Source organism: Sturnira hondurensis, unplaced genomic scaffold (assembly GCF_014824575.4).
Source record: "Sturnira hondurensis isolate 20B ecotype Veracruz unplaced genomic scaffold, ASM1482457v3 Scaffold0013515, whole genome shotgun sequence".
In the NCBI taxonomy this organism is placed as follows: domain Eukaryota; kingdom Metazoa; phylum Chordata; class Mammalia; order Chiroptera; family Phyllostomidae; genus Sturnira; species Sturnira hondurensis.
Window position 1 is genome coordinate 1,868,468 of NW_028086146.1, and position 20,440 is coordinate 1,888,907.

Sequence of the window (20,440 nt, forward strand, 5' to 3'; positions counted from 1 at the left end):
TTGAGACAGAAGTTAAAAGGTTAGAAATTGTGCCTGTTTAAAACGGTTTGTAAACAGTAAGCCATTGGTGCCCTTCCATCTTACACGCTGAATTTCTCCCTTTTAACTACGGTGAGAAGGGCCACTGTGATGGGGAAGGCCTTCCCAAGAGAAGAGGAAAACAGTTGCAATGGCAAAGGTAAAAAGGTGTATTTATATATTTCTAACATAAACTCTCCACGGAATGTGTCGACACTTGCCTTACAAGTAGGGTCTGCACATTATGTATCCCCAAATAAAAAGATGGAATCAAGGTTGACAAAATCTGAGCTGTCACTGCACTATTTGAATGACCTGACTTTTACACAAATTGTGGTGTAGATTTAATATAATGTTATATATGGTGCTTTTTTTACAGGACACAGTCATGGGATTGATTCTTAATCGTACTTCACACATCATTATGCATAGAATACAAGAAAAAGACTTCCTAAGTTTAAAGAATTCTATTTATGTTTTTATAAATGTTAGAGGCACTTTTTAAAAATATAAAGTAGGATAAGAAATGCCAGCCCAGCAATTGTATCTGGTGTTAGTGGCGCAAGTTTATCAAATAAACACGCGCAGCGTGTGTAGAAATGTGTCTGAGTTTTATATCCAATGTATTTAATCTTGGGAGAAACAGTTATCACAGTTCCTTTGAGAACAATGAGAAGTGACTGCTTTAAAAGACAAGAGTAATACTTCTCTTTTTTTCTCTTAGGTGTAATTCGTCATGTTGGGGATGCCTTGAAGGACCATGCGTCGAAGTCTCGAGGGAAGATATGTACCATAGGTATCGCCCCCTGGGGGATCGTGGAAAACCAAGAGGACTTGATTGGAAGAGACGTAAGTCCTGGGAGCATCCTCTGTATGTGCTTTCTCAGAGGTGATATTAAAAGAGTTAAATAAAATTAGAATTAAAAACATGCATATTACAGTACTCTTTTAGTCCCTGTCACCCAAAATGAAGCCTATATTAGGAAACATTTATTGAGAATCTATTCATTTTCCAAAATCTATCTATGAACACTCCTGTGTTGATTATTATGACCAAGAAAAGTCCTAAGTAAAACTTACCAACTCTATTCTTGGTGTGAACCAAGCTGTGGTCTTTCCTTACACACCAAATGTGACTGTTTTCCGCAAGGTTACATTGAGATTCATTAACAGCTTGGACTCACAGACTTTTACATTGAAGAGGACTCTCCTCACCCCAGGGCTCCAGCTTCTTTATGTTTCAGTGTCCTTCACCTAGGTCAGGAGCTACAAAGGAAGGCTCTTTCCAGTGAGCTTGTGGCCTTCTTGGTTGGCCTTTCTCTCACTGAATGCTTGGGTGAGGAGCAGGCATAGTTGGGTTATTTCCCATTCTGGAACTATTTAGAAGCCTTGACTGGATTCGGCAGGGTGTCAAGATCTTTCTCCTATTCTAATATCCAGAGCTATCCAATGACCAATTAATCAATAACTTTTCAGAGAGAACGTGATCTTATAATTAGTGAGTCATCATCTTATTTCTGTTTCTTGCCAGGATCTCTTTCTCTCTCTCTCTCTCTCTCTCTCTTTCTGAAAACACAAACAGGTCATTCTCAGCCTCCTTCCTACTAACCACCAGGCTTTCCCCCCATATAATGTTGCTCAAAGTTCCATTGATAGAAATTGTGGTTACACTATGTACACAAATTTTCATACCTTATTCACTTCTTTTTCCTTCAGTAATTTGAACAATTATTTATTTATCATTGCCTTAGTACATCAGGTCAGTAGTCCTTCCTTCCAAATCCAGGCCTTCCACAGAGGGTAACAAATGTGCTAAGTAGCTTTTTACAAGTACTATGAAGTCTGTCAAGAAAATCGAGAGAAAAAATTTAAAGCAGTGTAGAATTAACTGGTCTTAAACTGCATATTCTATTGTATTGCAATGCAATACAGCAAAGCCATCTTATTTCAATGCAACACAATATATGTGATTTTTTTCAAATTTAATACAAAATACTTTGAATTAAAAATTCAATACCATGAAATGTAAGCAGTAAACAAATCCTTCTGGGCTTTTATTTTAAGTGATAAGAAGTGTCCATAGCAATGCTACCAAATTACATTTGATGTACTAATTTATCCAGACTATGTAGGGTAAGGAATGAAATAGTTTCATCAGGATAATAAACTCATAACTAAAATTCACTAACTGTTTTATATCACACACAAATTAAGTATCTCAAGCAGCAATTCTCAAAGTGTTATATAGTCAGAACTTATTGAAAAAGTGATGTTTCTAATTTTTTCAGAGTGTTTGGGACTAGTCTTTGATGGACTATGCTTGGGTTAATACTTGCCTTAGGTTCCAAGTTGGTTTTTAAGTGTATGTTGATTGTGACCTAGAATAAGTATATTTCTTAAAGAATTACAACATGCTAAAATGCCCTTATACCAAAGATGGAATTTATTGTTCCATTTTATTAACAAATTAATTATTTAATGTTGTCATGATTCAGAAGTCACTTTTAAATATTTATAGCACAAGATCTCTGTTGTAAACCTAAGTTGTTATTATTCAGTTTGGGGAGGTGGATATTTTAGAACTTTCTCATTCAGATGATCTTAAATAAGTAGAAATTGATTATTTCTTTATTTAGGAGAAAGTACCCAAATAATTACCTCAGTTACCTAAACATTTGCAGAGGATTCTGGCCTTTTATATCATTCTGTTTGTTCATCTTATAAATCCTATATGATTGCAGAAACACAGTACTTATGTTACATTTACTTGTTTTTCTGAGTTGGGAGAATCACCCTGATTCATTTTCCTCCAATGCCAGCATTTTTTCTCTGATTTTACTTCCTCTTAAGCTCATTTTATTCTCTTCTTTCTCCCCATATTTCTTCCTACTTGTATGCCAATAAGAACTGAGGCATGCCTGTGCCAACAGGATTTAGTTATGTTGCCTGACTTTCCAATGAAAAATTGACTCAATCCCGGCCCACAGGGCAGAAAGAGCCCCTTATATACACAGTAAGATGTGCACATTCACTGTCCCCACTCACAGGAGTCTAGCAAAGGCAAGCCATAGCTCACCAGGATCCCAGTGAACCTGTAAAGAGACCACAAAGAAAAGGAAATGAAATTGGAAGGTTGTAAAGAATACTGGAAAAACAGTTGTATTTTAGTTTTTTCAGTAAATCTTTGACTGAGCTCTACTAAATTTCATGCTAGTACATTTTTTTCACAAAAATTGGGTAACTGAAATATATATAGAATTTTTCAGGCTCTTGTGTACTAATGGAGTTTGCTTTTCAAGTTGTAAATTATTGGAGCAAAAATTATTAGGTATATGTTATGACATAGTTAGAGGAAATTTTTTATATGTGTTTGCAATTGTAATGTAATCATTGAAAAAGAACAGAATGTTAGGTTGTCACTAAAAATAATATTTGAGTAAAATATTGATGATCACTGGTTAAAATCCCTATAAAAATCATCAAAACACAAGTGGTTTCCAGTAAGTGGTTATAACAATATTCGTAGCTAGTTTAATTTAGTGCCTCTGTCCTTTTTCTTTTATTTTATATAATCAAACTCATATGCAATTGACATAAAAAATAATAAACCTCAGGTAGCAGGAAAAGAAACTAATATATTGTGAAAAAATATATTATAAATATATATTAATAAATTCTGAAGTTACCACTTCAGAATTCTGTGAGAATGCAATCATTTGAAAAAATAAAATAGTTGCATTTGGGGGGCTAGTCTATGTCAATATCGCAGAGTAATGTTGAAGTGGAGCAAAAAAAATTGTCAAGATAAATCTAGGAAATTTACATGAAATAGATAAAAATATAAGGATAAAAGGAAGGCTCCATTTCTTGTGCCTGATATTTACTTCAGTGATTTATTGTTCAACTGATACAGAGTATAGATTATTTTATTTCTGGAGAAATGGAGAAATTTCATGGAGATGGGTCTCAAATGAGCACTTTCAGACGCTGAACATTCAAGTACTAGGAGCATTATTTTATTGCTAAAAATAGTCAACACAGCAGTTGCTAGTTGCTATTCAACTGAGAATATGAATACCCCTTTGGAATGGTACTGTAAAGGCAAAACTAGTTCTAAATGTAGAGAAGAAAGATTAATTTGCCCTGAGTCTGCTTTAAGGTATCCTGAAGCATTTATCTCCCTTCAAGCTTACCTCTTAACTAAACATTATTAGACTTTAAAAATATAAGGCATGTATTTTTGGATTTTCCAAGCTCAAATTAGAGGCTCAAATGCAGTAGGTGCTCAATAAATATCCATGAAGCTGGATTGAGCATTATGAAATTCAGGCAACAAGGAAAATAAACATTGTAGAAAAAAATACTACAATAAATCTTAACTAGTTCACAACTTCACCACAACTTCATCTGTCATCATATTTCCAAGCTTGATCATATTGTAGTGACTTTAGTAAGGATGTTTTTAACCTAACATACAAATATAAAATTATTTTCTTATTTACTGATGCGGGGGCGGGGGTTAAACTTCAGTATGTTGAGTACAAGGGCAAAGTGTAGAATGAGAACAGGCCTTTCTCTAAACCCTCTGAGAAATGAATGACCCACCCAGCTGAGTGATAGAACCAGCCTTGATTCTTTAAATTTAAATATTTTCTAGTCTGTTTACTCAAACCCTTTTTTCTCAATCAATAGATCAAAGCAACAGATTTTCTTATGAATAATGCTATGAATACTGAGATAGTAATACTTTTCTGTTCTGACATTGGCTGTGTAATTGTATATGGTTCAGCTAAGACATCTTCTCTGACTGTCTTCACCCATCACATCATATGCTGATTGTAATTCTCTGTCTTCTCCCCCAACGTAATTAATAACTCCTCAAAAGCAGGAGCTGAATTATTTTTGTTTGTCTCATTTTCACCAGTGATGCTATACTTTTCATGATCCTGAAGCACTGACATGTGGTTTAAACTCTTAAGATTTGATGGCTTCATCTCTAAAGGGACTATAGAAACACCTGTTTTTTCTATCTTCATAGAACTTCTATAATCATAATAATAGTAATTATAGTTTTTGAGCTTTTATTTCTGGGTGGTCTCTGTGATAGCACATATTTTAGCCTTATGAGGTATGTGCTATCCCTTTTTATAGTAAGGCAACCAGATAAGGATTAGAACCAAGGTCCACTGCCTCCACAGCCCATAGTTTTAGGTAGTAGTGTGCCAAGTAAGATATAAGCAAGTATTTAATGATACTATGTTCTTATTGTTAGCTGAGGTAATTGGCTGGTATCTTATGCCTGTAGGTTGCACTAAAAAGAAATTCAATGAGAGTGGCCAGAGTCCTTTACTTTGTCCCTAGAGAATCTCAGCTGCATGGATGATTATGAAAGTGTCACCAGTGTAAAGTCAAGAAAGAACTTCCAATGCATTTTTAATTTTCATGTGACTCATTTTAGACCTATATCCCATTAGAAAACAATCTTCCCAGAATTTTTTCAGTTAATTGAATAATTTCTGAAGCCTTTATCATTTATTTTCTCCCCAAATCTAAATTAACATCACACATGTCAAGTTAAAAATCCAGATATGATCACAAGAAAAAGTACTTTTCATTTTAACTTGAGGACAAAAATTGTGTTTGGGGAAATTGCCAACATATTATCTTGTGTGGTTATCAAATTATCTTGACATTAAGTACATCTTATAGTTTTCTAAATCATAGATTGATTCTCAGAATTTTATAATATTTAAGAGTTCTTATATTTAATTGGAAACTATCCTTTTGATGTCATTTTTATATTTCAATCCAAGAATAATTAAGTTTAATAACACAGTTGACTGATAATTCTGGTGTAGTTATCAACTCAATACATACATCACTTATTTCTAAAGCAAGCTCAGTAAGGGCCCTGTATGGCCTTACATAGAGCTCATTAGACGTCCATGACTTCGTTAGATAAGATGTAAATAGGAGATGTGAGAGAAAAAGTTCAGAGTCAAGGAGACCCACTCGAGTCTGTTACAGTTACACAGGATTCGATGCTCACTGAACCTGGCCCACACTCAGGTTCTGGGCTGCATCTACTCACCTGGGGGAATGCAGAATCGGTAAAGACAGTGTTGAGTTTGGATATGGACACGTTAATTTCAAAGTTCTTTCGAGACACCCACTTGAAAAACCCAGCAGGCCAGTGAGTCTGTGTGGCAGAAGCTCAGGAGCAAGATCTGGCTACACACTTCAATTCCAAAGGCATCTGCCTATGGATGACAATTACCTGAGCCATTCTGGTAGATAGGATGACCAAGGGACAATGTGTAGAGTAGGGAGAAGGAAGGCCTACACCTGGATCCTGTGTCCTTCCAACATTTTACAGCTGAGCTAAGGAAAAGCAGCCTGCAAAGGACACGAAAAGAAGAGCTTAATGGTAAGAGCAAAACCAGAGAGTGTTGTGGAGTCTGAGGGACTGTGTGTAACCAGGATGGAGTGAAGGGCAATGCCCAATAGAACTGAGAGGCTGTAGAAGAAAAGGACTTGGGCGTGTTCATCCAATTTATCAATATGGACACGATTGGCATCACTGCGATGGTGAGGGGGCAAGCTCCCATTGTATTCAACTGAGGAAGGGGAAGTAGAGAAGGCAAGTAGAAACTACAGTTCTGTAGGTTTGACTGTGAAGAGAAGAGATATGTATGAGTAGCCAAAGGGAGCCATAAATTGAGGGGTTTTTTAATCAAGATAGGTTAGACTGGAATTTGTTTATACAAGTATGGTAGAAAGGGAGCTGGACAGATAGAGGAAATAACGGATAAAATTAGCCCTAGAACAGCCCTGAGGTAGAGGAGACCAGGGCTAAAGGGGAGGGTAACCATCTGTACCATCATAACTAAAAGACAAGAAGAGACGGAGAAAGGGTTGGTGGCAGGGCATTGAAGTTTTAGTCTGGAGGTTTATCATTTATCACTGAAATAATCATAACAACAATATCAACACTTTTGTAAAGCTTGATAAATACCAGCACCCATCTAAGCACTTTTACATAGTCATTTAATTCTCTTAATGGCAGTAAAAAATTGTTAATTTTATTATCTATCATCCTCCCCATTTTACTGATGGTAAAACTAACCACAAAGGTTAAGTAACTTGCCCAATATGACTAATGCACTAATTACTAATATGACAAATAATGCATGTAGCTGGGATTTCAACCTCAACCATCTAGCTCCTAAGACCATATTCATACTTATTGTACAGCACTATTTCTCCATAATAGTAATAGCTATCCATTTCATTGAGTTCATATGTGCCTTGTCCTATGAGTTTTTTACCCTTACAACACCCCGATGAGGTGGTTATAATCATTATTATCTCCATTTACACAAGGAGATACTGCGACACAGAGAATAGGTAACCTAAATAGGGTCACCTGACGGGCGTGTGTGCAGGTGCAGAAATCAGATCATCTGCTAAACGAGGAAGGCTGGAGTTTGGGTCAGTCCCTTGAGGAGAGTGAAGAATGATAGCCATGGCCCCAACAGAAAACTGGAGCCAGAACTGTTCAGAGCCCCAGGGAAGAATGCCAGGCAGCACAGAGAACACAGTGGGAAGAAGAAGCCATGAAACTGTGATGCATCAGCCGTTCCAGGAGACAAGGGAAAGAATGCATTGTGAAGCCTCAGAGAAGATAATAATAATAATAATAATAATAATAATAATAATAATAATACACTACTGTATCAGTTATCTATTACTGTGTAACATATTGCCCCCCAAACTTCATGGCTTAAAAACACTTATTGTCTCACAGTTTCTGTGGGCCAGAAATTTGTGAATGACTTATCTTGGTGGTCCTGGCATGGGGTCCCCCTTAAGGTCACAGTCAAGGTGTCAGTTGGAGCTGCATCATCTGAAGACTGAATGGGGGCACAGAGCCCTCTTTTAAGATGACCCACGCACGTCGCTCTTGGTCAGGAGTTCAGAAAGGCGCCTTTATTGAGACGGCAGCTGGCTTCCCCCAGAGCGAGTCATCCAAGAGAGAGCAAAGAGGAACCCTTTCATGACCTAGATTTGGAAGTCTCATGCTATCACTCCTGTGTTATTCTACTTTTGAGAAGCAAGTCACTGAATCCAGCCCAAACTAAAGGAAATGTTTCAAAAGAATTTGAACATGTTTTAACATTTCTCACTGATACATGGTGGTTTCTAAAGCACATAACTCCTTTCGAACTCAAGGGTCTGTTCCCACTGCCAGGAGGCCCTGGGTGGGAATGGTACCCAGTTCCCCTCAAGACAGGACAAAGAATGGTGAGCCTATTCAAGAGGAAAGCCTGAAATGAGGATGGTGCAACTCTGCAGCCCACAAGTGGAGGAAAACATTTTCAAAGAGCTGCAGAAAGATGTAATTGTCTTCCCATGTATTTTAGTGGGAGTCACACCGCTAAAGCATGTGGGCCCTGGGTTTACTGCTTTCTTGACTGGATTGCTGAGCTGAGAGGCAGCATCTGAGTTTCAATATGACCCAGCTTTATATCCAGACTTACAGCTGAGCTGTCTGAATAGTATATAACAAGCCAGTGTCCCCACTAGCACAGGCCTTGCTGTGATTATAAAGACACACAGTGCCTTTCTTTTTTTTTCTTTCTTTTTCCTTTTATTCACTCAGTCCCGATATTCCTTTGTCTCGAAGAGGTTGCTTCCCACTTCTCAGCAGTATCCCTCCTTTTCTCCCAGAAACACAGGCCTGACCCTAAGAGAACCTCACCACTCCTTTGTCTCTCTCTCTCTGCTGCACAAACCTCATTTACTACCTGCTGGTGCCTTTCCTGACCTCTACATACTATACAGTTCCAGAAGACTCATCTGGGAATAATCTGATCAGCTGTCAGAAGGATTTTAATGCCCAGCTAAGCCACTGGCAAAAAAGTCCAGCAGCAAAATCATATCTGTTACAAATTTAAAATCAGGCTGGGTCCTCTATCTTCCCTTTAATGCCTCCTGGTCTGTAAGGGGATGCCAGTCTCTGTGGGGTTTTGAGAAAGGCTGCTTGTGGGACAAATTTGCCCGAGATACTTCCCTTCCCTGAACCTCTATAGTATCACCTATCAAATAAGCATGAGATGGATCAGCCTATATGAAAGAGTCAGATATAAAGTGGTAGATGAATGCTAGCTTTCTTCTTGCCTAAATTAAAATCACAGTGCTGTTGGGAAGGAAAGAATGACTCTGTGGATGCACACCCCTACCTTGCTACTTGCCTGGGGCATGCTGACAGACACCAGGCAGCAAGGTCTGACATTGCAGAAGGCCTGTGATTGATGAATCAAAAACCTGCTCCAGCTCCATTCAGCTCTGTTCAGGAAAGTTGTCACAGATGACCAAATGGCCCTTGCGTTGTAGAGAGCACCACAAAATGGAAGAGACCACAGGTCAAGAGCAACTACTTTTTTTATAGCAAACACACACAGAGTTTCATTGTTCTGCACTAAGTTGAAAAAAGAATAAATGTACTGTTTAACACAGGCTATCCAGACTCAATTTTAGAGGTAGAAAGCCTTTAGAAATTTTAGTCTTCTACTTTATAGATGAGAAAGCTACCATCCAAAAAGTTTCTTCCACTAAATATATTTTGAATATTTGTTGCAAGATATTACCTAGATGAAATTATATGTCTCCTCAAGCCAGGACAATAGTACTTATCACATTCATTTTTTCAAACCATTCTTAATGTGTAAACAAATGAATGAGTTCTTGTTAAAGATCACAAATTAGTAACTGGAGGACCTAGAACTAGAACTCCTAACTTTGCACTGTGTACTCCTGGGTTTCACATTTATGAAAACAGCTAGGAAAACTCAAGCAGGTGTCTTCGATCAGCTCCCAAATGATTGATTTAAGCTTCTCCAGGGAAAATGAATGCGATATTCTGGCACCAGCACATAAAGGATGTTCAGTTTTCCCACAGTGTCTCTGGATCAGTCCCTTCCTGGCAATGATAACAACCTTACAAGTGACTCATGTGAAGGACTTCTACCTCTATTAACCCCTAAACAACTCTGCCTTCATTGCCTCTTTGTTTCAGAGTCAAGGTGTACAAAGGCCTTGGAAGCAGAATCTTATCAGACAGCCAGTAGGAACCAGTGCACAATAGATTGAATGAAGGAGTCTCTCAACTCCTCTTGAGGGACAAGAAAGAGAAACAAAGTGTCATTTCTTAGAGGTACCCTGGCCCACAAGATCCAAAGAGTCTCAATTCCATTTCTAACCAAATTCCCTTTCTGGATCTAGATGCTACTGTATTTGCCAATCATGAAAAACCAGTTGATATGCAGGCCTTCCAGACACCATTCAGCCTTTCTCCATCCAATTCCTCATCGGAAATTTAAAACACAAAAAATTACTTGGTTGACTCTTCTCAGTTATAACCTGGACCATCCTTTAGTCTTAGGAAAGTGGGTAACCCATTACCTACAGTGGGTGCCACAGGGCAGAAGGGTTTGACTCTCTCAGGAAACACCGGATGTGGAACATAGCAACCTAATACACCTGCAAGTTGTGAACATGTCACAATTCTTACCATGCCTGCACTTGTGCACCCCTGCATGCCCTCTTTAAGTCCTCTTTTCATGAGCTCTTAAAAGTGAATTTGCATTATCTCTGAAATTTTGTCAAAGGGAAAAATTCATTTACATTTATGTGATACAAAGGTATTATTTTTGTCTATTTGAGAAACATAACAGGAAGATCAGTAAATCTTTTGCAGATATGCAAATTGAAACTCAAACAAAAATAGACTGCTGATATGCTTGTAATGAAGAATATCAAGTGTTTTTGCAGATAATTTCTCTGAAATATTTGAGAAGTGATTTACTTTGTAAGTCATCAATGAATAGTTTCAGAGTATCACCTTCTTCAATGGCCTGGGAAGACACAGCAAAGAAAAAAACACTTTGCATATTTGCAAAAAAATTGCTTATTTTTTGCCTTTACTTACACTGCTTTATTTAAATCCCTTGTATAAAACAAAGGTCAGTGATTTGTCTTCTATCATTTCCTTTCGGTCACCAGTTTGCAGTTAGAAAATTGTTTTATAGTTGGTAAAATAAAACAGAACTTAAGAAGGAAATTACATGCCCTGGCTGGTGTGGCTCAGTGGGTTGAGCACCAGCCTGTGAACCAAAGGGTCACTGGTTTGATTCTCAGTCAGGGCACATGCCTGGGTTGCAGGCTGGGTCCTCGGTGAGGGTCCCACAAGAGGCAACCACATATTCGTGTTTCTCTTCCTGTCTTTCTCCCTCCTTTCCCCTATGTCTAAAAGTAAATTTTTTAAAATTTTTTTAAAAAGAAGAAAATCACGTTTATAGATTGCCTGCTAGGAGTTAGACACGGTTTTAGGTGCTTTAAACATATCATCTCATCTAAGGTAAGTGGTTTTACTCTTTTCCTTCCAGAGATTAAAAAAAATGAGATGCAGATTCAAACAGCCAATGGCAGAACTGGGTTTCAAACATTCTGTGGCTCATACACTCAGAATTGTTTAGCACATCTTCCCCCAGTGACTATTAGAAAGTAAATAAGGACATTTTCATTCTTTTAGACTTACAGCCCCTATTCAGCAGACAAAATTGCTGCCAAAGTGTCATCACCTTTAATTTCTCCTTCACATAAAGTCAAAGGAAATGGGAACCATCAAAGAGGAAGAAACTAAAATGCATGAGTGATACTGTAAACTTGATCTTCTTGCATGACTGATTCAAATGTACAGTATTCCCAAAGAACTTGTGCTCCATGTTTCACGGGGAAAGGAGGTCAACTTTCAGAAGACAGAGGCACCAACATCTATAGAATCCTGTGGTGGAAGAAAAGATATGTAGAACGTAGTCTGATGATTTAATTGTGTTCTTTTATTCTTAGATTGTGGTGAGAACATGAGCTTGGCCCAGAATTGTATTCATGCCTTTCTTCATTTGAAAGTGTCCTATTATCTGATGGTCTTAATAACTTAAGTTCCCAGAAATTAGAAACATGTCCTTGTGTCTCAGCTAGAACAAATGTCTGAACTTACTGTCATAAAGCGTTGAACCTCTGAAAAATCTAGTCCCCCCGCCCCCACCACCACCGCAGATTTGTTTGGGTCTTCCTCCTTGGCATGGAGCCTGCTGTTAGAAAAGGGAGAACAGTAACTAAGGTATTTTTTCTTTTCTCCAAACAGACAATGCAGAGGCACTTTAAGAATAAGAGGTCTCTCTGCTAAGCCACTTTCAATAAAGCATTAATATTTATTAACTCTCATTCTGATGTAGAATGAATGTTTTATGATAAAAAATGAGTAACAGCAAAATGGGAATTTCACCCACAAGCAGCCCACTCTTCCAGTGATAAAGAGATCAGGATGGAGTTAGCCAACCATTGTCTCTGTGTTTTGGAGGGCTCTATTCAGGACGCAGACAAAGTAACAGGACACTGCTCCCTGGAAACAATCATCAAAACGTTCTGTGTTTCCTTTATCAACAAGAGCCAACACAAATGAAGCTGTGAATTAATGTTATACTAATGCTACATTAACAAATAGGATATATATTAAAAGGAATGAAGGATATTTCAAAAGCTCAGAATTACACATCTCAAATTTAGATGAAATCAACCTTCCAACAATTAAGAAAAGAGAAGGGTTTGGGGTTTTTTTTTTTTTTTTTTTACAATTTAGAACAAAGCATGTCTGTCTCCAGTTGTCCTATTCATTCATTCAGCGTTTACTGAGTAGATTGTAATTGTCAGGCACAGACTGTGGAAATGTGGAGTTTCAAAATCAGCCACAAGGTCTAAAAAAAAGAAATGACTTTCATGAGATCTTCACTGTTGAAGACTGTCCTTCCTAAATTACTTTGTAATCCCTTTAACAAACTACTGAATCTTACTCTATACCTTTCCATGGTGAGTTATTACATACTGAAAATGAAAAATAGCCTCTCACCTTTATAGGTAATGTACACAGTGCACAACGGCACAGAAATAAAAACCTAACAGCATTTATTTCTGTCCTGTCACTTTTGATGATTCAGTACAGGGATAACTATAAAGACGCTGTTGGACAATGAGCTTATTGAATGTTCCTTCTCATAGTCCTGAGGGAAGTCCCCACCGAAGTACTTCAGGAGTAAAATGAAACATTGTTTCATTGTGTGTAAGCCCTAAGGAAAGGGGAATAAGCATAGATTTCGGAATCAGGCAGTCCTGGGTGTGAATTCTGGTTCCATGCGTAGTAAATTCTTGGAAAATGTACTTTACCTGTTTCTTCATCTACAAAATAAACATAACAGCCTCTTTCTTGTAAGATTGTTGCAATGAATATAGATAACGAATATAAAGCAACTAGCTCACGATAGGTTTTGCTTTCTTCTTACAACAAAAATCTGAAAGACCACACTAAGAATTGTTGTTTTAGGTAGTGTAATTCACCATGAAATTAACAGGAACAACAAGAAAACAAGACAATGATGATCATTTTGAGCCTGATTCATATTATTCTCATGAGGTAGTTATTTTACATTCAAGATTTCCCCTTAGATGAGGTGCCTAATAAGAACCATGTGAATTTGAAATAACAGAATTTCAGATTATTGAATGAGCGTCACAGAAAAATCCACCCTCTGGGTCCCTAGTCCCCACAATTCTCCAGAATCTGCTGTGCTGTGCAGATTGATTGCTCAATGATTGCTCTGCTGTGCATACTAGAGTATGGCCATGATAAAGAAGAGAAAGAAAGAAACAAAATAACTAAATTTTTCAATTATTTTTAGTTCATCAGCCAATAACAGATTAACTTCAAAATGAAACAGTCATTCACATACCAATATTTGAGTACAATGCAAGTACAAACTCTAGTTTCTGTATGTGTTAGGTAAATAAATGAACATATAATCCTTTAAGCATGATCTTGCTTTGAACAGAACATTTGCCATAAATCTTGCTTCTGCCCAAAGCAGTCTTAGGGAGAGGAAGTACACTGTACTCCCACTGTACCAAAGAAATGATTTCTTTCCTTCTTCCCTCTTCTCTCTCTCTTCAGCTCTCCTTTTACCATTTCCCCTTCATTTCTCTGACTCCTTTCTCTTTCCTTTGCAATCCTGCAGGTTGTCCGGCCCTACCAGACCATGTCCAATCCCATGAGCAAGCTCACGGTCCTCAACAGCATGCATTCCCACTTCATTCTGGCTGACAACGGGACCACCGGGAAATACGGAGCAGAGGTGAAACTTAGGAGACAACTGGAAAAGCATATTTCACTCCAAAAGATAAACACAAGTAAGTAGCTGCTTTTCCCTCTGTCATGCCTCCTAGGAAATCTGTTGAAAATGAGTAACTTTAAGTGCACCATGCAGGAATATTTTGAAAACTCGAGCAGGTTTCCAACATGGGTCATTATGTCCGTGGGCCAGTGGTTAGAATTAGAGGAAGTTTTCCGGAGGAAGACCAGGGGAGGCAGAAGAAGTGGCCACACCCCTCATTCATGGGCTCCATCTCATTTATCATTCGTGAAAAATTCCATCCTATCTGGGGTTGGTAAATGTAGATAAGTTTTTCTCCCTAAACTTTTCCTTCATCCTTTACACAATACTCTTAAGAAGGAAAGGCACCCTAGGGAAAATTGTTTCTACTTATTAAGCTATTTTGAGTAACTGGGGAAAAAAAGAAAAAAATGTTCAGCATTTATCTTTGCACAGATACGTCTGGGCAAAGGCATTGCAAGGGAACTGACATTCTCTAAACTAAAGAAAGCATCGTGTGTAACCATCCTGATGAAGCCTCAGTTCTGTTTCAGTTTTCTGTGTGTATTCATCCATTGTCTCTTGATACGTAGGTATTTAGGTATATGTAGACCACATAATACATATCCAATGGTTACACTAAAATTCCCTCTGAAGTATCTATGTGTTCTATAGTATTTATAGAACTTATTTATAGCATACACATTTGTTTTAACTGTGAAAGGTAGCATTGTAAAAACAGCCATGCTCCCCAGACCACTAAGTGTCTTGCATTTAAATGTGATAGAGGTATGAAAATAATCTACTGTCCCTCCTCACAAAGTAAAATTCAACTTCTTTTCACAAAGTAATGAGGCTCCGTGGTAGGTTCAAACTTTGTGGTAATTGTATGTCCTATCAGGGACACTTGAATTAAATTGACTAAACTTTCAAAGCCTACAATTCCAAAGTAGAAAAAGACTCTTGCTGGCTAGACAAGTTTTCCAAAGTTCAGTGTGCTGTGATTCAACTTGTCTGAATGGCTCTTTTCTTCTCCAGTCTCTTCTTTACATCTGCCCCAGGGCAGTGTCCCTGCTGTAACCACCCGCCCCCAGGACTGGGGTGTTCCACCGATCAGACCTCGGCTTCTTTTCCTTACTCTCTGTTTTCTGGTTTTACTCCTCAAACTATGCTGTTCAGGCAGTCAGGTTTCAGACTCCCATCTTTTTCATAGGGAAGTCTGGAACCATAAAGTTTGGTGTGGGCCTGAAATCAAAATTATATTAGTGAGCTCTTTTCTATCTAAGAATCCTCAACTGTCCTTGGAAAGAAAAGGCACAATATTATCCTGAAAAAAAAAAGAGAGAGAGAGAGTAGAAAAAGCTAGAAAATCTATCCAGAGACCAGCATTGATCACGTGTAATAAAGCACTATAAGCAAGGAGAAATGGGTTTTGTTATACTAAAATTGAATTGTGTTATAATATTTGATTGAAAGAGGAAGAGCTGTAGAATTAGTGTTGTCTGTTTAAGTTTTTATAGGGTATAGCATTGCTTTTTCACACCATCAGATTAAGAATGGGACCATACACAGGGGTGATCTGAAAGCCGAAGGACATGGGATCAAGGTGGACAAGGAACACATTTACTCAAGTTTGGTGCTCAGTAATGAGACAAAATCTATCTACACAAGCCAAGCATGTCATCATGTCGGGCCCCAGTGGCACCTAATACAGTTAGTAGCATTAGGGAGACAAGTAGGCACGATCGTGTAAATCATACACTTAGCTAGGGGCACCAGCAGGAGTTAAAACATAACCAGGGCTCTGTGAGCCAAGCCCTGTTCCTTACATGCTGCCTAAGGAAAGGATGTTCTGTTCTAATTCTCCAGGGCAAACAGGGCCCCCTTTGTAATTTATCTACCTGGAGGGGCCTTTCTCCAGAGCTCACAGAGGTGCTACGTGAGTGGATAGCCCTCCTGGGGGGTGAAGGGAGGACCAGAGCTGAGCAATGTGGAGCTGAAGCCCAGGCCAAGGCAGGTGGTCAGGACATCAGGGGTGCTGGAGGAGCCAGACCCCATACACTCCCTAGGGGCCATTTGTGGAGACCCTGAACCCTAGTTAGATTGTCAAGGCACACGAGCGTATTAGCAAGTGGAGCAGCAGCACACGAGCGTATTGACAAGTGGAGCCCCAGTCAAGGGAAGCACAAACTCAGCTTACAGAGCTGAGGATAAGGTCAGAGAAGCTGATTTAAGACTCTTGCAATGAGCCCTGGCTGGTGTAGCTCAGTGGCTTGAGCACGGACCTACAAACCAAAGGTTTCCAGTTTTGATTCCCAGTCAGGGCACATGCCTGGGTTGCAGGCCAGTTCCCCAGTAGGGGGCATGTGGGAGGCAAACACACATTGATGTTTCTCTCCCTCTCTCTCCCCCCTACCCTCTCTCTAAAAATCAATCAATCAATCAAAAAAAAAGACTCCTGCAATGCTCTAAACCAGCCCTAATGGCCTGGAGTCCAGGGTAGGGCTGAGCTCCCAGAGTGAGTGAAGTGAGAATAGCTGGAATAGGATGGGGGAGAGAGAGGGTTCTCTCCCCACATGGTCATTATAATCATAATAATTTATAAACATAATTTTTCTTCTTGCTTTGGGGGCTACATTTGAGGCTTAAGAGGAAGCTTATAGTCTCTCATTCAGTAAATGTAATTAAATGGGAAGAGAAGGATTAAAAATGCCCAGCAAAGATCCCCAAGGTCACAGGAAGTTAAAAGCATTCTGTTAGCTCTTACAGAAGTTCAAGCACTGAACTTAGTAGTGGAAGGGTGACCAAACCATCCCAGTTTGCCTAGGACTTTCTCAGATACAGCAAACGAAAGTTTCATGTTCCCTGGCCCTTCTGGTCCCAGGTAAATAGATTATGGGTCACCCTCTAAGTGAGGGACTTGTGAATAATTACATGTACTCCTCTTATTACTACATTCACCCCACAAAGCAGGGGGGGAGCAGCCAGGGGCTCACAGAAGTGGCACGGGACCTGGAGATCTCCACTCAGTTGCCAGCCAAGTGCCCACTGGGAAAACCCTCCAGAGGAAGACCAAAGACGAAGGAGGGGAGTAGACCTGGTTATAATAGGAAATAGCAGAATAAAGACAACAGACCATTGATGCAATCTTTAGTCAATATTTTAGCATAGTAATTCTACTTTCTAATCTGGACACGACTTTTTCTCTGTATCAAATTAGCAGTAAGGTGGTTCTCCATATTAAAATGACATTTTGTCCTAGAAGTTTATTTTTAAAATTTCTCTTGCTTTTTCTTTTCATTCTTTAAAAGTTTAGGAAATCTAAAACATGCCAGCGGAACTCAGTTTCAGGAGGGCCCTATTTAATGTCCTAAAAATTAGACACTATGCCAGATTACCCTATGTCACAATATCACTATACTGCAAAAACTCTGCCCACCGCCTATCACACTTAGGATAATCCTGGGTGGTCTGAATCCACACTCAGCGTTTTCTTCATTAATCACCATTCCTTTTCATCACTCAGGGGTGATCTGCATGCCATAGTAACCTTTCAACAAGTCTATTTTCTTACATAATGATATAATCTTCTGAAGAACTGTTCTTAAATATTAAGTGAATCCTGCTCAGGAGACCTTTAAACCCCTTTCCACCAACATCCCAATCATTGAAAACTGCATATTACAAGCAGTGTGTCTGACGTTTTTCGTGGCACTCTGGCCTCTATGATCTCATCTCTCCCCTGCCTCTACTCATTCTTGCTGCCAACAGTCTGTCCTGAAGCCTCAGCATTGGTTGTTGAAGGGCTTCGTTTTTAAAGGAGAATCCTCTCAGCTGTGAGCAGTTGCCTGCGTTGGAACACTCTTCCATCTGCAGTTTTCTAAACTTCCAGTTGAATATGCAAAGCCTCAAACAATCGTGCTCATGCCTCTAGTGAACAAATAGTTCTTGAACTCTTATTATGTACCAGTCATGGTTAAGGTGTAGAAAAGCAGTGGTGGATGAGTGAGCTCCAGTCAAGAGGGGCAAACAGAGTCACAAGTATGTAGACAAGGAAGTAGGTGATGTCTAGTAGTAAAAAACACTATTAAAAAAATGAAAAGAAAGATACATGTGTGCATCCATGTGAGCACATATGTGTTGGGAGGAAAGCATCGATTAGGCAGTCTGGAATGGCCTCTGTGAGGAGGTGATATATAGGCAGAGATGTGAAGTCAGGGGGCCAGCTGTGAAAAGAACATTCTGTAGAGAGTCAAAGCAGGGACAAAGGCCCCTGGTGTTCAAAGAAGAGCAAGAAGACCTTTGTAAAGAGTTGGATTTTATTCTAACTGTGCTTTGATCTGCTAAGTTACAGGACCTCCCTTACGGTTCAAAACATCACTCTGTTGTTGTGTGTAGGGATCAGGCTGTGGTCAGGGGGCAACATTAAATGCAGGGAGACGTTTTAGGATGCAACTGCAATAATGGAGGTGAGAGATGACAGTGGTTTGAATTAAGATGAGACCAATAGTGGTAGTAAAAAGTGTTTGGACTCAAATATACATATTTTTCTTCACTGATCTATTTTAATGTGGCAAATTATGCATAACCAAAAATTTACCATTTTAACCATTTTTAAGTGTACAGTTCAGTAGCATTCAGTAAATTTCACTGTTGTACAATTACCACTGCTCTCTGTCCCCAGAAGTTTTTCATCACAGTATCGGTCATAGGATATACTTTGAAGGTAGAGCTCAAGAGGATTGCCAGCGAACTGAGCATTCAGAGTAAGGACCAGACACACCAAGGGTGCTGCATGCTCATCCACAGAGATGTCAGTGCACTCTTAAAATAATGATACTATTGTAGATTAGAGCTTCTAACGAGTATGCTTTTACAGAAAAGAAAAGGAAGTTGGAGGCCAGTCTCAGGGGAATTGGAATAAGGTCCTTCGGAAGGAGGGAAAGGATGAGATTCCATGCACAAATGAAGAATGTGGCCTTAACTAGAACTGGGACAATTTCATCCTGTGTGGCAGGTGGAAAGGCAAAAATACACGGGTGCAGATGTGGGTAAGATAGAGCATTCCCTGGTGGGAAGATCAGATAGTCCTCTGTGATAGTTTGTATATCTAAAGAAAATAACGCGGGTTGTGGTCTGAGAAAGTGGAAGGAAAGAGGTATAGGATGTTAGGAGAGTAAAATGCTAGTTAGTATAGAGAATGGGAGAGTGGTTGGACTAGGGAAATGTAAGATTACCCCACAGCAACCTGGACCCACTTGATATGTGTCATGGAGAATTTAAAGTGGCGTGAATCATCAGGGTTGTAGGTTTTCTTTCCACCCATGTGCAGCTCGAGCAGGAGAATAGGCATAAAGCTGGGCTGAGCTCACACTGGGATTTCATTTGGTAGGAAAGAGGGAGAGAGAGTGAAGCTGCATGTACTCTATATACATATATCCCAAGAGTATTATCCTAATTCCCAAATGTCCATAGATAAAAGCAGTGCTCTGGCTGATATTTGTGAATATATAATCATTCATCTCAAAGATCAGACTGAGTGAGGTAGAGAGGTGATTAAGTGAATTATCAAAGGTGACCCAAACCTTTAGTTGATATTGCCAAACATCACATATACTGAGCTTGAACTGAAATAAACATAGGTTCATAGTAAACAATATCTGTATTTTATTGATGTGCACATATTCACACAAGTTGAATCAACTTAGCACATTGTTGAACATGAAGACTGAGTACCAGAGGACTGTTCCAGACAGTAACATGTAGGTGTCCTAATGAGAGTTTAACATCCCAAGCATGCTTTCATACTTTTTGTATACATTTTTATTGTTAATAATTTCAAACAAATACAAAGTTAGAGAATACTATAATAACCTCCTACAATTGTCAGCTGCTACATTTATCAGCCTATGGGAAGTCTTGTAGGAAAGTCTTATATATATATATATTTCCTACATTCCCCTACATATACAAAGTCTGTCCAGAAGGTGTCCAGACATGTAATATGAAAAGTAGAGACATTTTTTGAAAAAGATACAAGATACAAGAAACATTGTACACAGGACAATGAGGCCTCAGTCCCCTTCAAAGTAGGCACTTGGGGACCTCACACAGTTCTCCCAATCACCTTCAGCTTCCCCGTCATATTTTTATGAATG

At 38.9% G+C, this 20,440-nt stretch overlaps 1 protein-coding gene across 1 annotated transcript in view; it reads left to right on the forward strand.

Moving 5' to 3' along the window:
- LOC118997821 (transient receptor potential cation channel subfamily M member 3-like) overlaps positions 1-20,440 on the forward strand; it is a 71,170-nt gene that overhangs the window by 17,964 nt on the left and 32,766 nt on the right. The window contains exons 3-4 of the mRNA XM_037061681.1: positions 743-867; positions 14,148-14,319. Coding sequence (XP_036917576.1) covers positions 743-867; positions 14,148-14,319 — 297 coding nt within the window. The remainder of the gene's footprint in view (positions 1-742; positions 868-14,147; positions 14,320-20,440) is intronic.